The sequence below is a fragment of the Scatophagus argus genome, chromosome 3, assembly GCF_020382885.2.
Source record: "Scatophagus argus isolate fScaArg1 chromosome 3, fScaArg1.pri, whole genome shotgun sequence".
Classification (NCBI taxonomy): Eukaryota; Metazoa; Chordata; class Actinopteri; family Scatophagidae; genus Scatophagus; species Scatophagus argus.
Window position 1 is genome coordinate 12,110,714 of NC_058495.1, and position 18,108 is coordinate 12,128,821.

An 18,108-nucleotide genomic window follows, 5' to 3' on the forward strand; every position below is an offset into this window, starting at 1 on the left:
AATATATTCTGATGTGAAGTCAAATCTGCCCTGATAGCACACTGAGGAAGGCATCAGCCACAGCATTTGTAGTTTGTGCTCAAAAGAATGAAAATACAGCAGATGTGACCTTCTAGAGACAGTTTATTTTGTTTTCTTTTTTACCCTGAGTACAGACTAGTTTAGTTTACTTCAAATATCTTAGAAAACCTCATACATGATACTGAATGCTAAGCTGAAGTGGGGCTTCTGGTAACCCCTGATAACAAGGTTTTGAAAGTCAAAACTGTAACATGAACATCACTGAAGTCTGAATAACAGAACTGAAGGCTTTTTCTCCAACTGACTTGAATAATGTGATTCAGGACTGCCAAACACAAACACAAATGGACATTATGTATTTGTTTAAATTTAAATTTAAACTCTCATGTAGGGTTGCAGCATGAAAACTGTTATCATACTGTGTACATTTAATATTAACTGCTACTCTGTTAGTGTGTGTGTAAGGCATTTGATTTTCATTCCTTGAAGTGGTCTCCCTGATATGTGACACGTGCTCAAACACTTACGTTGGCTTGGATGCTTCTGCTTGGTCAGTCTGGAGTTTCTCCCCTCCCTCCACCTCCATGGTGCAGTAAACAATCCTGTTGGGAGCCAGAGACTTCAGCCCCTGCACTTCCATGATCACCACCTAGGAAGCACAGACACATCAGTGGTTTGTTGTAGCTGAGGAGTGATTCATCTACGAAAGAGTTTATGGAGCAAAAAAGTCAAGAGCACACGTGGTAACAAATCGTTCCAGCTTTACACAATGTAGGTATTACTGATTTTAGCAGATTTTCTACTAGAGCAGCCCATAAAAATTGCAATCACCTTTCCTGTAAAGTACAACTCTCTATCATCGAACCTACTACTACCTTCCACACTCGTCTTTAATTTTTAATTCCTCAGTGAATACAATATAGTGCTCACATTGCCAGGTATTACTATTATGTTGAAGCTGTAAATTCACAGCGGGATGTCCAAAGGCAGAAATACGCTTTCACCATAATGTACACACTTTGAGTGAAAGCAGCCACCAGTTACACTGACTGTCTTTTATTTGACTGATCAGTCCAGTCACCCTTAAGATACACGCTAGGTTGACATGTGTAGATAGAAGCACTGCATGAATTATTATGTCTGTTCAACATCAGGCAAAATCATCAGTTAAAGGAGATTGGAAATATTCAAAATAACCAATTTACTGATTTATAGCGGAAAATTAAATTGCCGCATTTATAACACAGAAATAGCCTTTCAAATATTTTCTCACCCTTAAAAAACTATTGTTGACTACAGATGACAAAAGTCATCCAGAACTTTTTAAGTATCTGTGAACATCAACACGTTGTTATCCACAGGGATCAAAAATGCTGGATTATATATTACAGCTGATTCCAACCAGAGTCTCCAAAGATTTTCCTGGCTTGTTGCTGAGGGATTTCTGGCAGCTGCTGCAGCCAACCACTTGGAAAATAAACAGACTTGAAAAACGAGGCTTTACCACAGCACTATGGCATTGCCACCTCAGACAAATAACTGCCGCTATTGTGCAAATAATTTCAGCATTCAAATTCCATAATGGTGTGCCGACTTTTGTGTGAAGAAACAGAAAATAACAGTGTCATATTCTTTGCACGTTATGTACTAACTGCTTCTGAAATAGCACTGAATCATAAGGAATGAAGTGCGATAGCTCCCCGTGCTGCAGCGATAGCTCATCTCAGACAGGCTGATGACGAGATGAGTCACGTTACCCTGTTAAGTAGCAGGTAAAGGGGGTTTTGTGCAAGTGTGTGTGGCAGTTTGTTCTTCACATAGCGTCTGTTCAACCCCCTGAACAGGCCTGCTGTCTGTTTCTATACTTAGTCTAGAGCAGACAAGTAGTCCACAACAGCTCTGATTTATATGTTCTGGTTTAGACAGGTGTAGCGTTTGGCTGAGTTTAAACTTTCAGATGGCACAAAGTTTGCCAGAATAATCAAGACTCTGTAACGGTTTTGACATACATTATATTTTCCACTCATATCAAACTTCATTCCTAATGCGCTGTACCTCCAAAGTGAAGGACAGAACCACATCAGACTTGGACAGTGTGTTTTCATCCTCCTGGCCCATGTCAATTATGGAGGTGTTGTGTCCCCGTTTCAGCTTCTGGAGTTTGAACTCCCCGCCCTTGGACACGGGCATGCTCTCCAGATTGGCCATCAGTTGATTCACTGAGGACTTGAGCTCCTCAATGAACATGGCCTCCATCTCTTTAGACACAAATTTGGGGAACTTGCCTCCCTGTTGATGAAACAGAAAAGACTCAGCAAAGAATCACAGTCTTAATAACAAATGCTAAAAACAGTAGCAAGATGACTGTTGGTGGCTCCTTTTCAAATGATCAATACTTCATTGAGCGTAAACGAAATGCAGTCATATTCTTTACATAATAAATAATACATTTTTCAGCGGTGGGTGGAAGCTTCCACTATGATGTTTACACAAATTACACCATATTAATGACATATTAACTGTATAACAAAGCATATTAAAAACAATCTGAGTCCCCCGCAGAGTCTGACTCACCCTGGCAATCTGGTCTGCCATCTGAAGACGACCATCCAGCTCTCTTCTGATCTGTGCAGCCTGCTCATCCAGGTTGTCCAACTATTGATAAAAAGAGAGGAGTAGATCAATGAGGTCATCTGAAGAGTCCAGCAACATTTTAATACAGCCAAAGGTCAGTGTCAAAGGTTACCTGCATCTCCCAGAATCATTTATCTTATTATGAAACATAAGAAAGAAATCTAAGGAATCCTTTAATGCAATATACATGTTATTTACATACAGTATATCGTTGATATTTTTTAATATTTTTAATATTTCCATTCATCCATTCACTCAGTGAACGCTGAGACACCTGACAGTCCCTTGTGATCTGCAGAGAAATGAGCTGTTACAAAGGATGGTTGGATATCCTGTTATGCTGACAATGTATATTTCCATCCACTACAGTTATGATTATTAAGAGCCGGTTTGTCGAGATAGCCATCTGTGGTGCTAATTCTCCAACTAAGTGCCATTAATCATTGTAGAAGAAGAGGGCACAACAAAATGATGTAATTAAACGAGTGCTGGTCAAACCTCAAAAGGTGAAAAACAATACAGAAACTGTGTGGAAACCATGGCTTTTTTGGCTGTTTGTTCTAATGTGAGGAACAATTTCATCAGGTTTATTTCTCTTCAGTGAAGCAGATAGCTCGGTGCAGACAGCACATGCTTCACGTACCTCAGTATTTATTCCCAAAGTTTGCTAGCTGACCTACTGCTGTTATTAACATGTCTGTGGTCCCATCTCTGTGGTTTAACAGCAAGATGTAGAAAGCGTTAATGGTGGACGGAAGCCATTTTGTTCCATTGGTTCATGAATGATTTTGATCACTAATATAGCATTTTAAGAGTGGATACCTATTTTGTTTCACATCTGACACACAAAATGCAAATCTGCAAGCATGCAGGTGACATCATACATAACCTGCTGTCAGTATAACATTATTTCAGAAAAAAGTGCAGCAGTGCATCTGCTAAGGGAGAGAAGAACAAGAATGCAAACTAGCAAACACAGACAACTTTACTTAATTATTTAAATTATTTTTTTATATAAACTTTGCAAATGATAAGAAAACGTGTTTGACATATTCATTAGCCTCAGAAAGCTACAGAGGTCTGGAAAGTTCCATTAAAAATAAAAACAAGTTATTTTCTTTTTAAAACTTGTAAGCTCCAGCCTCAAGTGACAACACTTGAGGCAAATTATCAGATGTTGTGTAGCTCCCTCTGGAGTCATAATAAACTTCAAATTTTTATCATATATGCAGTAGTACTCCCCAAGATCTGTAAGCAGACTTTGACGTATAAATCCAAGTTGCCCTTTAATGCTAACCGTGAGGTTTAGCAGGACTTAAATGTCTATCTACACTAGACCACATTAACAAGTGGATGGAAGCAAATGTGAACACGTAATTCAAAGGTGCTCATGCAGATTGGTAATGATGACGAATGGTGCAGCAGGGCATGAAAAGGCTAATTACAGCTCCAGCTTGTCCTAACGGGCTGCAATCATAGCAGCATGGTGTGGCAGCACACATGAATAGCTCAAAATCAAAAAGAAATTCAGTACTCCCTCAATGGACCCATGCTGCCATCACTACAGAGAGACTCAATCAACCACTGGTCTTTTGAGTGTTGAGTGTTGGAATTTCTCCACTTTTTGTTGATTTCAATCAGCAGAATAAAAATCCCACTCTCTGAAATGTTCGAGATGAGAGCAGGGGCAGTTGAAAATAAAGATCATATCTGTAAATTATGGCATAAAGGAGTCTTTCCAAACTGTTGAGAGAAAACCATGGTAACGTCATTTCTTTGAAATGCGTGAAAACTGAATGCATAGGGCAATATCAGCTCCGGAGCAAAGATGCCTGACATCTGTTAGCCCAGTTTTTGCCCTGGAGTAATGAAAAGCAGAGAAATTCACGGCTCTCTCACATCAATAATGAATGAGAGTTTTATATTAGCTGACACAAGGAAATAGAAGAAAGGGCTGATGTCTTTCTCTCTCCCTCTCTACCTTACTTCTTCTGTTATTCTCTCAGCCGAAACGGCTCACTCTTGTCGAGAGTGATGTTGTGACTCACCAGTCACCACCATTTCCTCTGTGAGGACCGAAGCCTAATTGAGACATATCTGCAGCACAGTCACACCTGGGGAGCGACAAACCACTCCAGACAGCCGCGTTGTTCAAGTCTTCAGTGAAAAATTAAATCCACCTCGTCTCATGCAGGTGTTGTTATATCGTAAAATTATTGAGTGCCATATTTTGTGACTGCTTGGGGTTGGGGGTACGATGCCAATATGTTTCACGGAGCACATATTTCAGTTTTTCTTCTTTAATAGAGTGATAATGTGAATATATGGAATAAAAAAAATGTGTCAGAGGAGCATATTTGACCTGGAACTTGGAATTTGTTAGCAACAAGCCTGGCTGTTTTTATATGACAACTTTGTTTCTGAAATCCACACACTTTTTTATAAGTTTTACAAGTTTTTTTCTGTTTAGATTTTAACACTTTCCTTTGAGAAAGCACACACGGCAAGGTGCAGCCCAGTGTGAGTCTCAGAGTACTGCTATTGTAAATTTAGCTATCCTTTAGGAGTAAACATTGAGTAAAAATGATATTAAAAAAAGAAATTCCTAAATGTTGTAAAGTTTTATATATTTTGTGTGGATGGTGATCTGAAAGTCAACTGACTGTACGAAATGCTGATGAAGGCAAGCTAGCCAGAAATACTACATAAACGTGTTTCAATTACGATTCTTATCACTGACAAGAGTCATCTATGCCCATCTCTGGCCACGGTCTCTCCAACTGAGCACTGAGATCTATTTGTGATACAGAAGTGCTCTAAACTCCAGTCTCGTCTTCTGGGACGCATGCCAGAGCTGACCTCTCTTTACCTTATGGTATTTCACCCACTCCTATTACGTTAACAGGCTTTGTCTTTCAGGCTTTATTATATTGATTCTCTGCCCCTTCCAGCAATCCTTTTTAAAAGAAAATGAGCTGAAGTCACACTGCAGTCGTTAAGAGGAGGGGGGGGGTGCTGCACAGCTCAGACTGGGACAAGTAATAACATGTAGATGAGGAAAAAGAATGACACAGATACAGGGTCTTGATGAGGTAAAAACACACTTAAAATCATTATTATTATTATTCTTACAGGAAGTATTGACATCTTTGTCATGCAAGCAGCAGAAAACCATTTTCACTTTTGAAATATTTGCTTACTTTAATCTAGATTTTGCTGATATGGATGTTTTTGTCGTTATCTCCTTCTGCAATTGATTCTGTTCACTGATGTGCACATTATGAAACTATGTCAGCCAGATGGCTTCTTAAATGGACGAGGTCTAGTGTGTTACCAGTGCTGGCCACTGAACAGCCACCCTGCTGCATAACCCTAGTTTCTGTTTAGTAGAGCACATAATCAGACTTTGCCACCAGCTGCAGCAGAATGTCTGCACTTGCAGCACAGTAGCACTCCATACTGTTCTTCCATAAAGAACAGTGAGCATCCTGTGGTAGGAACAGGCAGTGTTTTTTTTTCCATTGTCACATCCAATAGCAGAAAACCAGATTCATTCATAGCCGTGACTGTGGCTGATACTGATTGCAATCCTGCCTGAGTTGTGTTTCAATGACACAGCTCAGCTTTCTCACCCCCTGCTGCTGGCCATCCTGTGCTGCCTGTCAAAACACTCGGGGCTCTGGGCACTATTGGACAGCGGTGCTGGTGACATCTGACTCATGCAGTCCCAAAAGAACTGTCACTGACATGCCTGGAAATGCAGTATCTCGGCCTGCGGGTGTCTGACACTGCATTTTTACTTTCATCTGTGCGCCTCCCCCTCTCAGAACACACAATAGACCTAAATCTATATGTCCTGGCAAATTCGCAAGACTGCAAAATCCCCTGTAACACTTTATAAATGAATTCTGTAGCAGCAGATAAAATTGGTCATTGTGACTATGTGCATATTAAAGCTCATCTGCAAAATGGCCAACATGAGAGGAGTGACTCTGAAGCATGTAATGTGGAGGGGGATGGGGCTAGTCTCTTCTATCACTCCCATCACTCCCTTGACAGTGGTTAAAAGCAAGGACGGTCTTGGCTGTGGGAGGAAGTCGAGCTCGAGATCAGTGTTGTGTGAACTACAGCCACCCCCTGAGGAGCCCCTCAGCACCCCATCTTATCAGGCCTACAACCACTGAAAGGTCACTGTTGTCAATGGTCCACAGGCATGATATAGGTGGACAGGCAATCTCATATAAAATAAGACTTGCTAAAAGGTAAGTTTCACTCTGTGTTACTGAGGCTGACAGCAAGACTGCAGCTAAATAAAGGTGACACTGAGTCAATGCTAGCCAAGCTGGCAGCAGGTTAAAGGTGATGGAGCATAGGCAGGTGGGTGGCTAACAGCACAGCTGATGACAGATTCGCAGGTGGATGTTGGGACTTTAGCAGCAGACCGCACACCCCGCCATGAGCCGTTTCTTATAGAGAACAAAGACTGGATGCGCAGGGTTAGATTGGGGGGGCTGGATGGGACCTGGAGGACTTGTAGCAGCTGGCCTATATTTATGCTTTCTGAATATGACTGTGTGTCTGTATGTGTGGTTAATTTGTGTGTGTGTTAAAAAAAGAGGGGCAGCATGAGAAAATCCCTCTCTTGTGTGAGTGCAGCATCATGCAAGGCATGCTAATTAGAAAATGTTCTTGTGACTGTACGTGTTAAAAAAACAAAACAAAAATCCCCTTCTCAACTTCTAACATTCTAATCAATTTAAAGTACAATGAAGAGTAAAGCTGACCTCATCACTTATTTTGTATTGGGTCACTATGTGTAATGTGAACAGGTCACTCATAAGGAAAACGTATCAGCTGACCCTACAGTTCCCTTCAGCTCCAGAAAGCATTTCATTGTTTTCGACTCATTGTTTTTGATTTCACAGCTTCAACTGCTCATTTTCAACAGCTTCATTTCCAGATGCAGCAGGCAATTTTTTTAAAAGAGCTCTGACAAACCCACTGTATACCACATACATAGTACCACAGGAGACACAGTTAGGGACTAGCTGGTGAACAAATTGGAGTATTTAGCAACAACAGAGCCAGATAATTCCCTCGGGAGCTGGTAGAATCCAAAATGGAGCTAAAGGCAATGCTGAATATTGAATATTGTTCTGTCCATAAACAGGCAATGGTTAGGTAAGTTTATAGATCATAAAGTTGTCTACCGCTTGTTGCACTGTCCTCGACTAGCAAAGAATCAATTCCTAGTTCAGAATAAAAAGGCTAAAAAAAATATTTGTAGCGTTACTGGAGATGGGTTCAAAAGAGGTTTTACAGAATTTAAGGCACTTGGAAAGATGAAGATTTTCTGGTGTGTATACGAGCTATGACATCTCTATCAAGGACAAACTTGCCCGTTTCATTTTTTTTCTTTTAATAAACATTGTCCAGATTCCAAACCACAGTGGTGCAGTCAAGCTTACCCTGTGTTTCAGCATCACTGCTTTTTCAGCTTAGAGGTGGCTCTGCAGGCATAGCAAATGCTTTCATCCACTCCCAATCCTATGTGCAGCGAAGAGGCTCCATTACGCCATTATATCAGCTACAGGCTAAAACCAGGAAGAGCTCAGATCTCATTTCCCAACTAACAGTTGCTGACAAGACAAATTAAAGAGGAAATGGGGGGGGGAGAAGACTCCTTCAAAGCCTGTAAGAGGGAAAGCTGATTTGAGTATGGTTTGTCAGTCTGGGGGGCCCATGGGCCACGATCTCATTCTGATGATGTGCCTTACTTTGACCCCTCCGGCTTAGGTAATTTAATCAGCCACTTTAGATTAGGGAGTAATTTTAGTTTATGAGAGCCCACTGGTGTGAATAAATGTCAGTGATTAAAACTGTTGAACCATGAGGGTCTTGTGATTGGTCGATGGACAGAAAATTAATTAACTACTTTTTAAAATTGTTTTAATATGACTGTGATTTTACCAAAAGATGCTGAATATTCACTGTTGTGGGAGGATTTGCTGCTTTTCTTTGTTGTGTCTGACACTAATTAGTGGTGGCCAATCTAAAGATTTCAGATCAAGATTGAGCTCAAAGGCATCCATAATTGTCTGTCATTTCTAAACTTCACATCACCTCAAAGCTGGGTTATGTGAGCTAGCATTCTTGGAGCTGACAGAAACCAAAAACGGAGACAAGTGAATCTCAGACTTACGTTTGTCAGAAGCACTGACACTAAATGAATGTTAATGTTGCTGGGTGTTAAAGTAGGCTAACAACAGGCCTAACCAGTCAGTAAAATGATTTTATGTATGCCAGCTAGTGTCAAACAGCCACTAAGACAGCATTGAGCATGTAACTCTAACACTGTAGCATTTACACACAAAAACGTGCTCTGCTCCATCACTGTAAAAACAGACTTCATTAATACAAGGAAATATGTTACCAAATTAAGAAAATCCCTTTTTTTTCCTAGCAAGACATCAAAAAGATTCTGAGAAAACCGCACTGTTGACGTTTCTGTTGAAAATCTTTTCTTTTGTCTTTCATTGCTTACAGAACACATGCTGGCTTAGAAACTACTGTTTTCATAAGGATCATAAATCGCATAAATCCTTTGACAGAATTTAACAAGAACGTGCTAAATGTCATGCAGTGTCTGATGAGCACCGTTCAGAATGTGCTGTACTTTCATCAGAATGTTTGTAGAGCTTTGGCATTTTGGTTAGAGGATTTGAAAAGTGCAGAATATCTTTTTCACGTGCTGGTTGCTTTACTCTCTGCAGTTACAGGACTGGTTCCTGCCACAGTTAGTTTGCTAGCTTAGCAAAACTGCTTTGCGATGTAGACATCAAAACCATTTTATGAGAGGTTTGTTTAGTCATATTCAGCATCATCACAGCTAAATAACTGTGCAGCCATCAGGGAGGGGAGCATGCTCGGAGTCTGGCTGGTGCAGCTGCTGGCCATACCAGTCTAATCAGTCTGTTAGTCATTTCCAGGAGCTGCTCTTACTTCAGCATGAGACAGAAATAGACCAATGCTTTCTTTCTTCTTTTTGGATGTAACTTAAAAAAAATGTAAATCCCCGGCGATAACAGCTAAAAAAAAATGATGGCCTCTGAATCTCAGCCAATCCATGAAAACCTTTCATCAAATCCCAGCAGCCCTGAGCCAAGCTGACTGGATTGCTGTGTCTCCTTTTTAGTGAGGATTTTATCACTTAGTTGACTGCTGGTTGCTTACTGGGGAGATGCTCAAAGTCAATATAAGTACAGGCTGATATATTCATTAAAACAGCAGAGCAAAAGAGAGACAGGATTTCAAGAACAGCTGGAAAAGCAGCTGTAGTGCAGAGACAACGCTAAATTCAATCCTCTCACTCAAATTTTGTGGTGTTTTTCACACATAGGTTTATGAATTAACAATTGAAAACAGATCTGAGTCATTTTTACCTGCCTATAATTGTCAAAAATCAGTTCTGCAGCGTAGATACCATGACAAGGTCACCGGACGGGCAGGAAAAATTTGGGTGTGGTGGCGTGATTAATGAGGAAAAAATGCCCCACCCCTTTATTAGCCAGCTGATGTGCCCTTGAGCAAGGCAGTTAATCCCCAATTTGCTCCACGGGCGCCAGATAGTGGCAGCCCACTGCTCCTATGTGTTTCACTGCATGTAATTTGCTGGGTGTTGCACACGTGTTCAACTAAGGATGGGTCAAATGCAGAAGACAAATTCGGTGTGTGTATGTAAAAATATAAATACTGCCAATAAAGCTGATTCTTAATTCTTAATTCTGTGGAATGTTTTGCTTTGGTCAGAGTGGGATCTGTTCAGGAAAAATGGTATCGTATTCTGCATGTCAATTTGTGACCTTATACTAACAGCTCTGCTGCCAGCACTTTAAAAAAACTAGGTTAAGCATCTTCAAAGACTTGGGAGGAAATATGCACAGTGGATTTGGAGGCTATGGAGATGGATTGTACCTCAGTTTTAGAAGCATCTAACACACTGCTGCTGAACACTCTGCAGAACAGAGCCTATATTGATCTTTGTCAGCTGAGTCATTTGAACAATACTGATCTAATTTGTTTAACAGCACCTCATGCCATCTGTGCAGTTATACATTAGCTACTACTGAAAGAAGGATAACACCTGGTCCAAAGAAATTCTGCATTTTAAAACTCATCAGCTTCCAAGAGGTTCATATATTTAATGAAATAAAGAGGGAGGTTTTTCGTGTATTAAATGATGAGTTGATGGAAATCCGTTGGGGCTCTCCTCCGAATCCTCCCGTGATAAGACTTTTAATCAAGCTCCTGAAGAAAGAATACATTAGTGCTGCTTTCAGTCCCAGAGAGAGAGCAGTAAAGCAAGGGAATGAGAGTGATGTCTGACACAAGCACCCCAGTGCCCACTGTTATCCATTTGCAATCTCAACATATCTCTATTTCAATGAAGCTTTGCTGCTCTGGTATCAGGAGATAAACTGAGGAGAAATATTTACTTAAAATGTGCTCATTCCACTCCAAAGACAACAATGACCTGTTGCTATTAAACTAAATGATAAAATGGTGATTAGTTTGACTTTTTATGAAATTATCCCAAGTTCAGACAGCCTAGAACATTGTGCTTTCACACTTGGGACAAAGAGTTTTTTCAGACCATTGGCAGTTTTTGGCAAGAATGTAGTACATTCAGTGAATTGTGAAAGCCGCTGTCAAAACTAGAAATTGTCAAATTGTCACAAAGGAGATTTCAGGTCTTCCTCAAAAGTTGGTCCGGCTTAAAGCCAATAAAATACACTGCCCACTGCAGCTTCAAATGTCCTGTTTATTTCTTACAGTGATAAAAAAAGAAAAAGGGGAGAAACAACAAAGTGAAGAGAAAATCAAACCACAAGGTAGCTGTGTCAAACTAATGATAGGAGCTCCTTACGTATTCACAATAATTAGAAAATTGGACCTTCAGGGTGTGTACGAAAATTGAAGTTTAGAACGGTATATTCATATTTGTGAAAACACTCTTATAAATGTGCCTTCACAAACAAAAACTGAAACCAGCACTTAAGCATTTGGACAAGTTGTGAAAACTTCCTAAGACTTATCACCTGCAGGCTTGAATTCTTACCTGACAGGCTTGATAAAGCAGCTGGTGCTCAAACTTTTTGATGCCAAGGATATTCTGGAACATCTCGTACAGCTGATCCTTGCTCAGGATCAGCTCAGAGGCTGCACTGGCAGTCATGCGTTGCTGTGCCTTGCGTGGATCCTCGTCGCCGCGGTAGATGGTGTCAAACTTGGCCATCCAGGAGCTGAGCACCGTCTCCTTGCTCAAGCCATCGATCTCTGGAAGGCTGCGCACACGCTTCTCGATGTGCCTCTTGAACACTTCCCTGAAATCAGAGGCTGAGAAGCCACCACTCTGGACCATTTTAGCCACACGGTCACTCTTCAGGAACACCTACATTGTCAGAGGCCGGCGTCACAAGTAAGAGTTAGGTACGTAATAGAGATCCATAAAACCTAATATTTTAAATGAATAGTTTGGCAGTAAGTCTTCTAAACAGACTCATATTTATTATAGAGTGCATAGCATGGTGAAAAGCTTGTCTGTCACATTCTGGTTCAGACAGTAAATGTCTGTCTTTTCTTGTCTGCCGTTTTTGTTGAATTTGAATCGAAAAATCAGAGTCATATATGTAAGACTGCATTCTGTCTCTTGCTAATGACAGGGACAGAGATATGCCAGGCTATATTGTCACAGCATCAAGCAAAGCAACCATCAGAGCTGACTACTTTGTCACTCTGACAGTCACATTTTGTTCTTAGCATCCATTATGGTGAAAAAGCAGACTAACTGGACTGAAACACTGCAGCACTGTGGTACGTTACCCTTGTCATTTGGTGTACATGTCACAGTATAACAAAGCTTTTCATGCTGAAATTACCAAGATGTTGAGTCAGTCTTTGGTTTCTCTTTTGGAAAACTTCAGACTGCAAAATTTAAGAACATTTTGGCCAAAATCAGTACGCAAAGCAACCTGTGATCATCCATAATTTACCTATTAACAGCGTCACTCACTGTTTCATTAAACATGCTCTTATAGTGAATGAGAAAATGTTTTAAATTAGGCCTTAATGAACTGTTTTTCCTTGAGATAATATGAAAAAATATCTATTCTATAGACATTTTCTGTAGACATGGTGCAGAGCGAGGCTGCATTATATTGCACCTACATATTATGTTTGCATACTGCAAATCAATCATTGTCTTATCAGAATCTAGCAAACACCCTTCTTCAAACAAGGAGGGAGCCAAGAACCACAAGTACGATAATTAATATCATTACAACAATACATCATGAACTCAGATTGTCAGACTCAGACTACCTACTCTGACAAAAACACATGAGGTAGTCTTTAAAATAACTGAAAAGATAGCACACCACGTACTTCCTATATTACTGGAATTTGTACCTTTAATGGCAGAGAGTGAGCCTTACATATAGCGAGAAGGAAAGGGAAAAATGCCTCCTGCTGCAATCAAAATATTTATATCATATTCACTTGTTAGAGTTGCTTTGTAACACACTGATGTTTGCTGAATAAGACATCTGTCTCTGCAGCATGTGTTTGTGAGCACTATACAAGACTGGATACATATTTTAAAGCTTTCAGTTGTTCATTCTCCAAACCCAGACTTTAGGGCACAGGTACATTTACAGGGTAAATGGTTGTGCTTGTTTTTAATCACCATGGAGTTGGCTTTTAACATATTACACTATCTGCCCTGCTTTTGGACAATATGCACCGAAATAATGACTTTTTGAATAGAATAGTAAGGTTTGAAAAGATGGCTGTGTCAGCCACTTGCTCTGACTCATAATCTGTGCAGCGAAAAGCTCCTGCCGCCATTTTATCACTCAGCTGTCCGAATACAAGCATTTTGACATGGAATAGCAAAAAGACTGTGTCAGAGGACACAGGGCACTAAATTATAGACATTAATAGGTAATGAATATTCGGCTACATTTTTACATTTCTGAGATAAATGATGTTACGATAGCACAACACATTCAGTGAGTCATTTGAAAGCGTGAAGTCTTTTTGCTTGGTTAACAAAATGGCTCTGACTGTGACTGTGCTGCTATGGTTATGGTGCGTTGGTACCTCATTGTAGCTCTGCACAGCATTGATGAATGCCTCATCAGCCACAATTTGTGTGTCTCCATTGAGGAAGGCCTGGAAACGATCCTTGGTCTGCTGAAGCTGCTGTTTGGTTATCTGTGGAGGCAAGGGCAAGCAGATGAAATATGTCAAAAAAGCAGATAATAGTTTAAACAACAATTATGTATGAATATTATCAAACACATGGGAACACGGCGAGCAGAGTAGCTCAGAAATGCCTTCAAGCTCCTTCTACAGGAACACTAAGCACTCCAAGGCTGGTTAGGAAGACCTTGAAAGATACTCGACCAGGATGCATTCTTACGAAGTACCCAAACCACATCAAATCGCTCCTGTAAGTGTGAAGGAGTATCGGCTCAATACCAAGGTCCTCCCAAATCTCTGAGATCCCCATGCTATTACATGGAGTGAAACCAGGAACCTCATCTCAGCTGACTGAATGCACAAACTCATTCTTTCAGTCACTACTCAGAGACTGTGAATGTATGTGACAGCAAAGACTGAGGGCTTTGCTTTATAGCTCAGCTCTGTCTTTACTACTTAAAGTTTGATAAATGCCTTACTACAAGTGCCCTGAAACAGTAGTTAATCTTACAATCCTTTTTACCCCCACCCCCAAACTGAGCAATCCACCAACCTCCACAAACCACCACGAGCCATATCAAAATCAAAAGACTAGAGAAGGAGGTGTGAAGGAATTTTCCTTTATTTTGTCTATTCACATATAGTTAGTCTGTAGTCTGTCATTCAGTAAATGTTTCCATGCAAGGTCAGTCACAGGCCACTACACTGTACCACTTATCTCTAGCAAGTGCACAGATACCCAGTTCCCATCTGCAGTGTTTGAGGTAACAGGTACACCCAGCATTGAACTTAGGGAACTCCCAGTGTAATGCAGAAAAACCACAACATGAGTTATGTAAGATATTTATTCCGGTTGAAGTTCATGTACCCAATAGAATAAGCATACATGTAGGTTATGTCCATAACCTGAGAACTTGGCCTTATATACACCCTACTCAGGAGAACAGTTTGAGATTTGGGGATGGCATTACACTGTTTATTTGATGACATTTGTATTGCTCATCTTTAAGTATACTTGACACATCAAGCTAAAATACATACTTCTGCTTAAGACTGTTTCTACTTAAGCACTTCAGTCGATGAGTGCTACAAATTTATCTTGAATGGGTATGTCTGGATCAGCTCTGGATCGGTTTTCCTCGTACCTGACAAACTAACCGCATGGAAATGATTTAAATATTTGTCATTGTCGTAATTTTCCATTAGCACTCAACAATCTATAAGCCAGCGGTTGTGCTACATATGTGTGATGTTTTCTCCATCTCTCCATATCAATCGTCGCTCAGGTCTCAATGTCCTTAGATTGATTTCACACATGGTAACTGAGTCAATAACCTAGCTGTCAATAGACTGGCAGTCTCCCTCTGACAACTGCTTTCAATCTACAGTTCAAGCTGTTGTGTACATCAAACAAGTACAAGGACCTGCTGGTAATGTGTGTGTCTGTGTGCCTTCAGCTGCACTTTGCCAGTGACAGACTTTGGTGTAGGAGTGAGATGGAAAAGTATCACATATCATGTGCCTTTGAGGCAATCTCAACACCATCTGCGTGCCCGTCGTATTACTCCAACTCCCCTTCAGTAATGCTCAGAAAATGGGGATCATGTAACATAAAATTTCTCTGATACATAAGATAAAGGCCAAAAAGGCCACTTCTATTGCAACCAATTTACGGCAGTTGCAGAAGAGTGAATCTCAGGATGTTGTACTACTTAATGTCCAAACATAAAAGATCCACTTACAACACATGATAGGACATCAACAACATCTGAGATCAATACTTGCGTTTCTGCTTCAAGGTTTCAGGTTTATTTATCTTTGGCGGTGAGATTAAAGAGAAAGTGTGGACCGTCCCTGCTATGTTTTAATAGGCCATGGTGTTCAAGGAACATCCTGAGGCAAAAATGTTAATATTAACATCAGTATGCAAATAAGCTCACTCTATTGAGACAATCAAAGGCTGAAGTTGACCGACTTGCCCTTGGTTTGTTGTCCATTACTGTGAGGGCGAGGATAAATACACTGGTTTTCTCTTTGTTTTGACTTTCTTATAATGATATTATAATGCAGTATGTAATGTACAGACAAACATTAATTTATGAGACTTTCATTCCTTTTTCTCATGAGAGCACATTTCTTATTCATTTCTGAAAGCACAGTTTTCTAAGCAGGAGACTTATGTAAACATTTCAATCAAAAAGAATTAATAAAGAAAATGGAAGAAATCTAACCATAAATGCTTAGGCTGAAGTGCAGGCATCCTGAGAGGTTCAGCTACAATGAATCCCCAAAGAGGAAGAGCAAAATGAAGAAAGCTGTATGAATGATGTGTGATATACAAAGGCAGGACATGGGCTGAGATGCTTTCTGTTGAAGGGCCGCTGGGCTTTTGAGAAAAGGTACATACACAGACTGAAATGAGTTAGGGCAAACCTAGCAATTACGCCACTAGACCTGACGTCGTACAGACTGCAGCTTCCTTGAACACAATCTAACATTGGCTTACAACAGCTTTGCTGGTGAAGTGTCCAAAACAAACTAGTGTGTAGTGTTTGTCTAGCATAGATGAAACAGATCTTTGATCAGCTTTATTGTGTGTTGTTTGAATCTGTAAGATGGAACAATGAGTCTGGACTGATAGATAATTGATCAGAAACATTAAAAAGTCATTTTTCAAAGCTTCAGAGCTTCCATCCTCTCAAATGTGGGGATTTAAAGGATTAAGTTAAATATGTGGGTTTTGATGAATAAGACATTTTGAGGACATATTCACGAGATGTGGGCAGGGGTGTAGTGGTGTCTGATGAAGTGTGTATACTCTTACCCAGTTTTTATTAGTGCTCCATCCAGCAGGGAGCAAAGATAAAAGCCCCGTGTGAAAAACAGTAATGTGTATGCAGTGGTGGAAGGTAATTAAAAACACAGCAATATTTGAAGGTATTTGTACTTTACTTCAGTATTTCCACATTATTAAAATTTTAACTTCTACTCTGCTGCTTCTCAGTACTTTTCACTACATCATAAGTGACAGCAAATAACGTATATATTAATAATGATAACAAATAAAATGTATTTTCCTCCTGTATCAGCTGTAGCAACAAAGCAATGAACACATCAATGCATCAATAATTATAATGCAATCATATAATATAAACTATTCTGAAATGGGCTGTTGTGCACTTTCACTTAAAGAAAAAGCAAGGACTTTAACTTGTAAAAGAGTATGTCTACACATTTTCGCCTTACCTGAAGATTTTACCATTAAAGGACAAAGCTAATTAACACTTTGCTTCTACTGACATCTTCTCACAGCCAACCTGACTTTATGTGACAACACACAAAGCTGCTAACTGTGCATGCGTCCATGTGGCGAGCGGAGGCTGACATACTGAGCCAAGTGGAGAATAGAAAGAGAAAGAATAGTTCAGCTGCATAGAGTATTTATGACTTTCAGCTCTGCATGCTTTTTATTTGATTGCTGATTGGAGAACAGTGCTGATTAGTAACCAACGTGATAGATGACAGAAAATACCTCCATTTTCATCAGAGTCCCAAGACATACTTTCAAGCTTTGCTCTTATTGATTCTCTCTCTTTGGCTCTTATCAAGATTGCAGTGTTACACAGTGATTCATTGGCTTGCAATGAAGTGGCCAGTGGCATTAATCACCCTTCACATATCAATAGAGTGGATACGCTCATTGCACTGGGCTTTAGTTACAGTAACTTCATTACGGTTCAGAATGATTATGGATCCGAGTTTAATTCAACCATGTGACCAATACAATATCTGAGTCACTGTGAAACATTTAATGACCTATGAATCTTTAATCAAAAATTGATTTTATGATGAATTCTAAACATTTTTTGTAGTTTAGGTCCCTTGCACTTTATATAACTACTTGGATTGGTCATTTTCTACACATTACTATAATAAAAATGCATAGCGGAGATAAAGAAGTAGTGCAAAAAGGAGGAAGTGTCTGCTTCAACTACACATCATTTCAAAACTTACTAAAAATGTTCTGTATCTTAAAGCCTATTGAGCCCTTAACACAGGTTCATGGTCTTAACTGCCCTCAGGCACGTATCTTAAAATGAAAGCTGCCTTTAGTGATTCTTCAGTGAACTGAGAAAGATTATTCCTGCATACAGCTTTCTTAATATGTGTTTGAGAGTGGAATGCAGGAGA

The 18,108-nt window shown here is 40.0% G+C and overlaps 1 protein-coding gene across 16 annotated transcripts in view; it reads right to left on the minus strand.

The window, feature by feature from the left end:
* The window catches only part of cadpsb (Ca2+-dependent activator protein for secretion b), a 63,026-nt gene that overhangs the window by 32,740 nt on the left and 12,178 nt on the right, over positions 1-18,108 (minus strand). For 15 of the 16 annotated variants that reach the window (XM_046383561.1, XM_046383558.1, XM_046383563.1 and 12 more), the window contains exons 2-6: positions 13,816-13,929; positions 11,774-12,106; positions 2,596-2,676; positions 2,077-2,310; positions 549-670 (exon numbers count right to left, since the gene is read on the minus strand). In XM_046383561.1, coding sequence (XP_046239517.1) covers positions 549-670; positions 2,077-2,310; positions 2,596-2,676; positions 11,774-12,106; positions 13,816-13,929 — 884 coding nt within the window. Of the gene's footprint in view, positions 1-548; positions 671-2,076; positions 2,311-2,595; positions 2,677-8,123; positions 8,240-11,773; positions 12,107-13,815; positions 13,930-18,108 lie in introns of those variants that run through there. The other variant, XM_046383562.1, reaches the window with a different exon arrangement.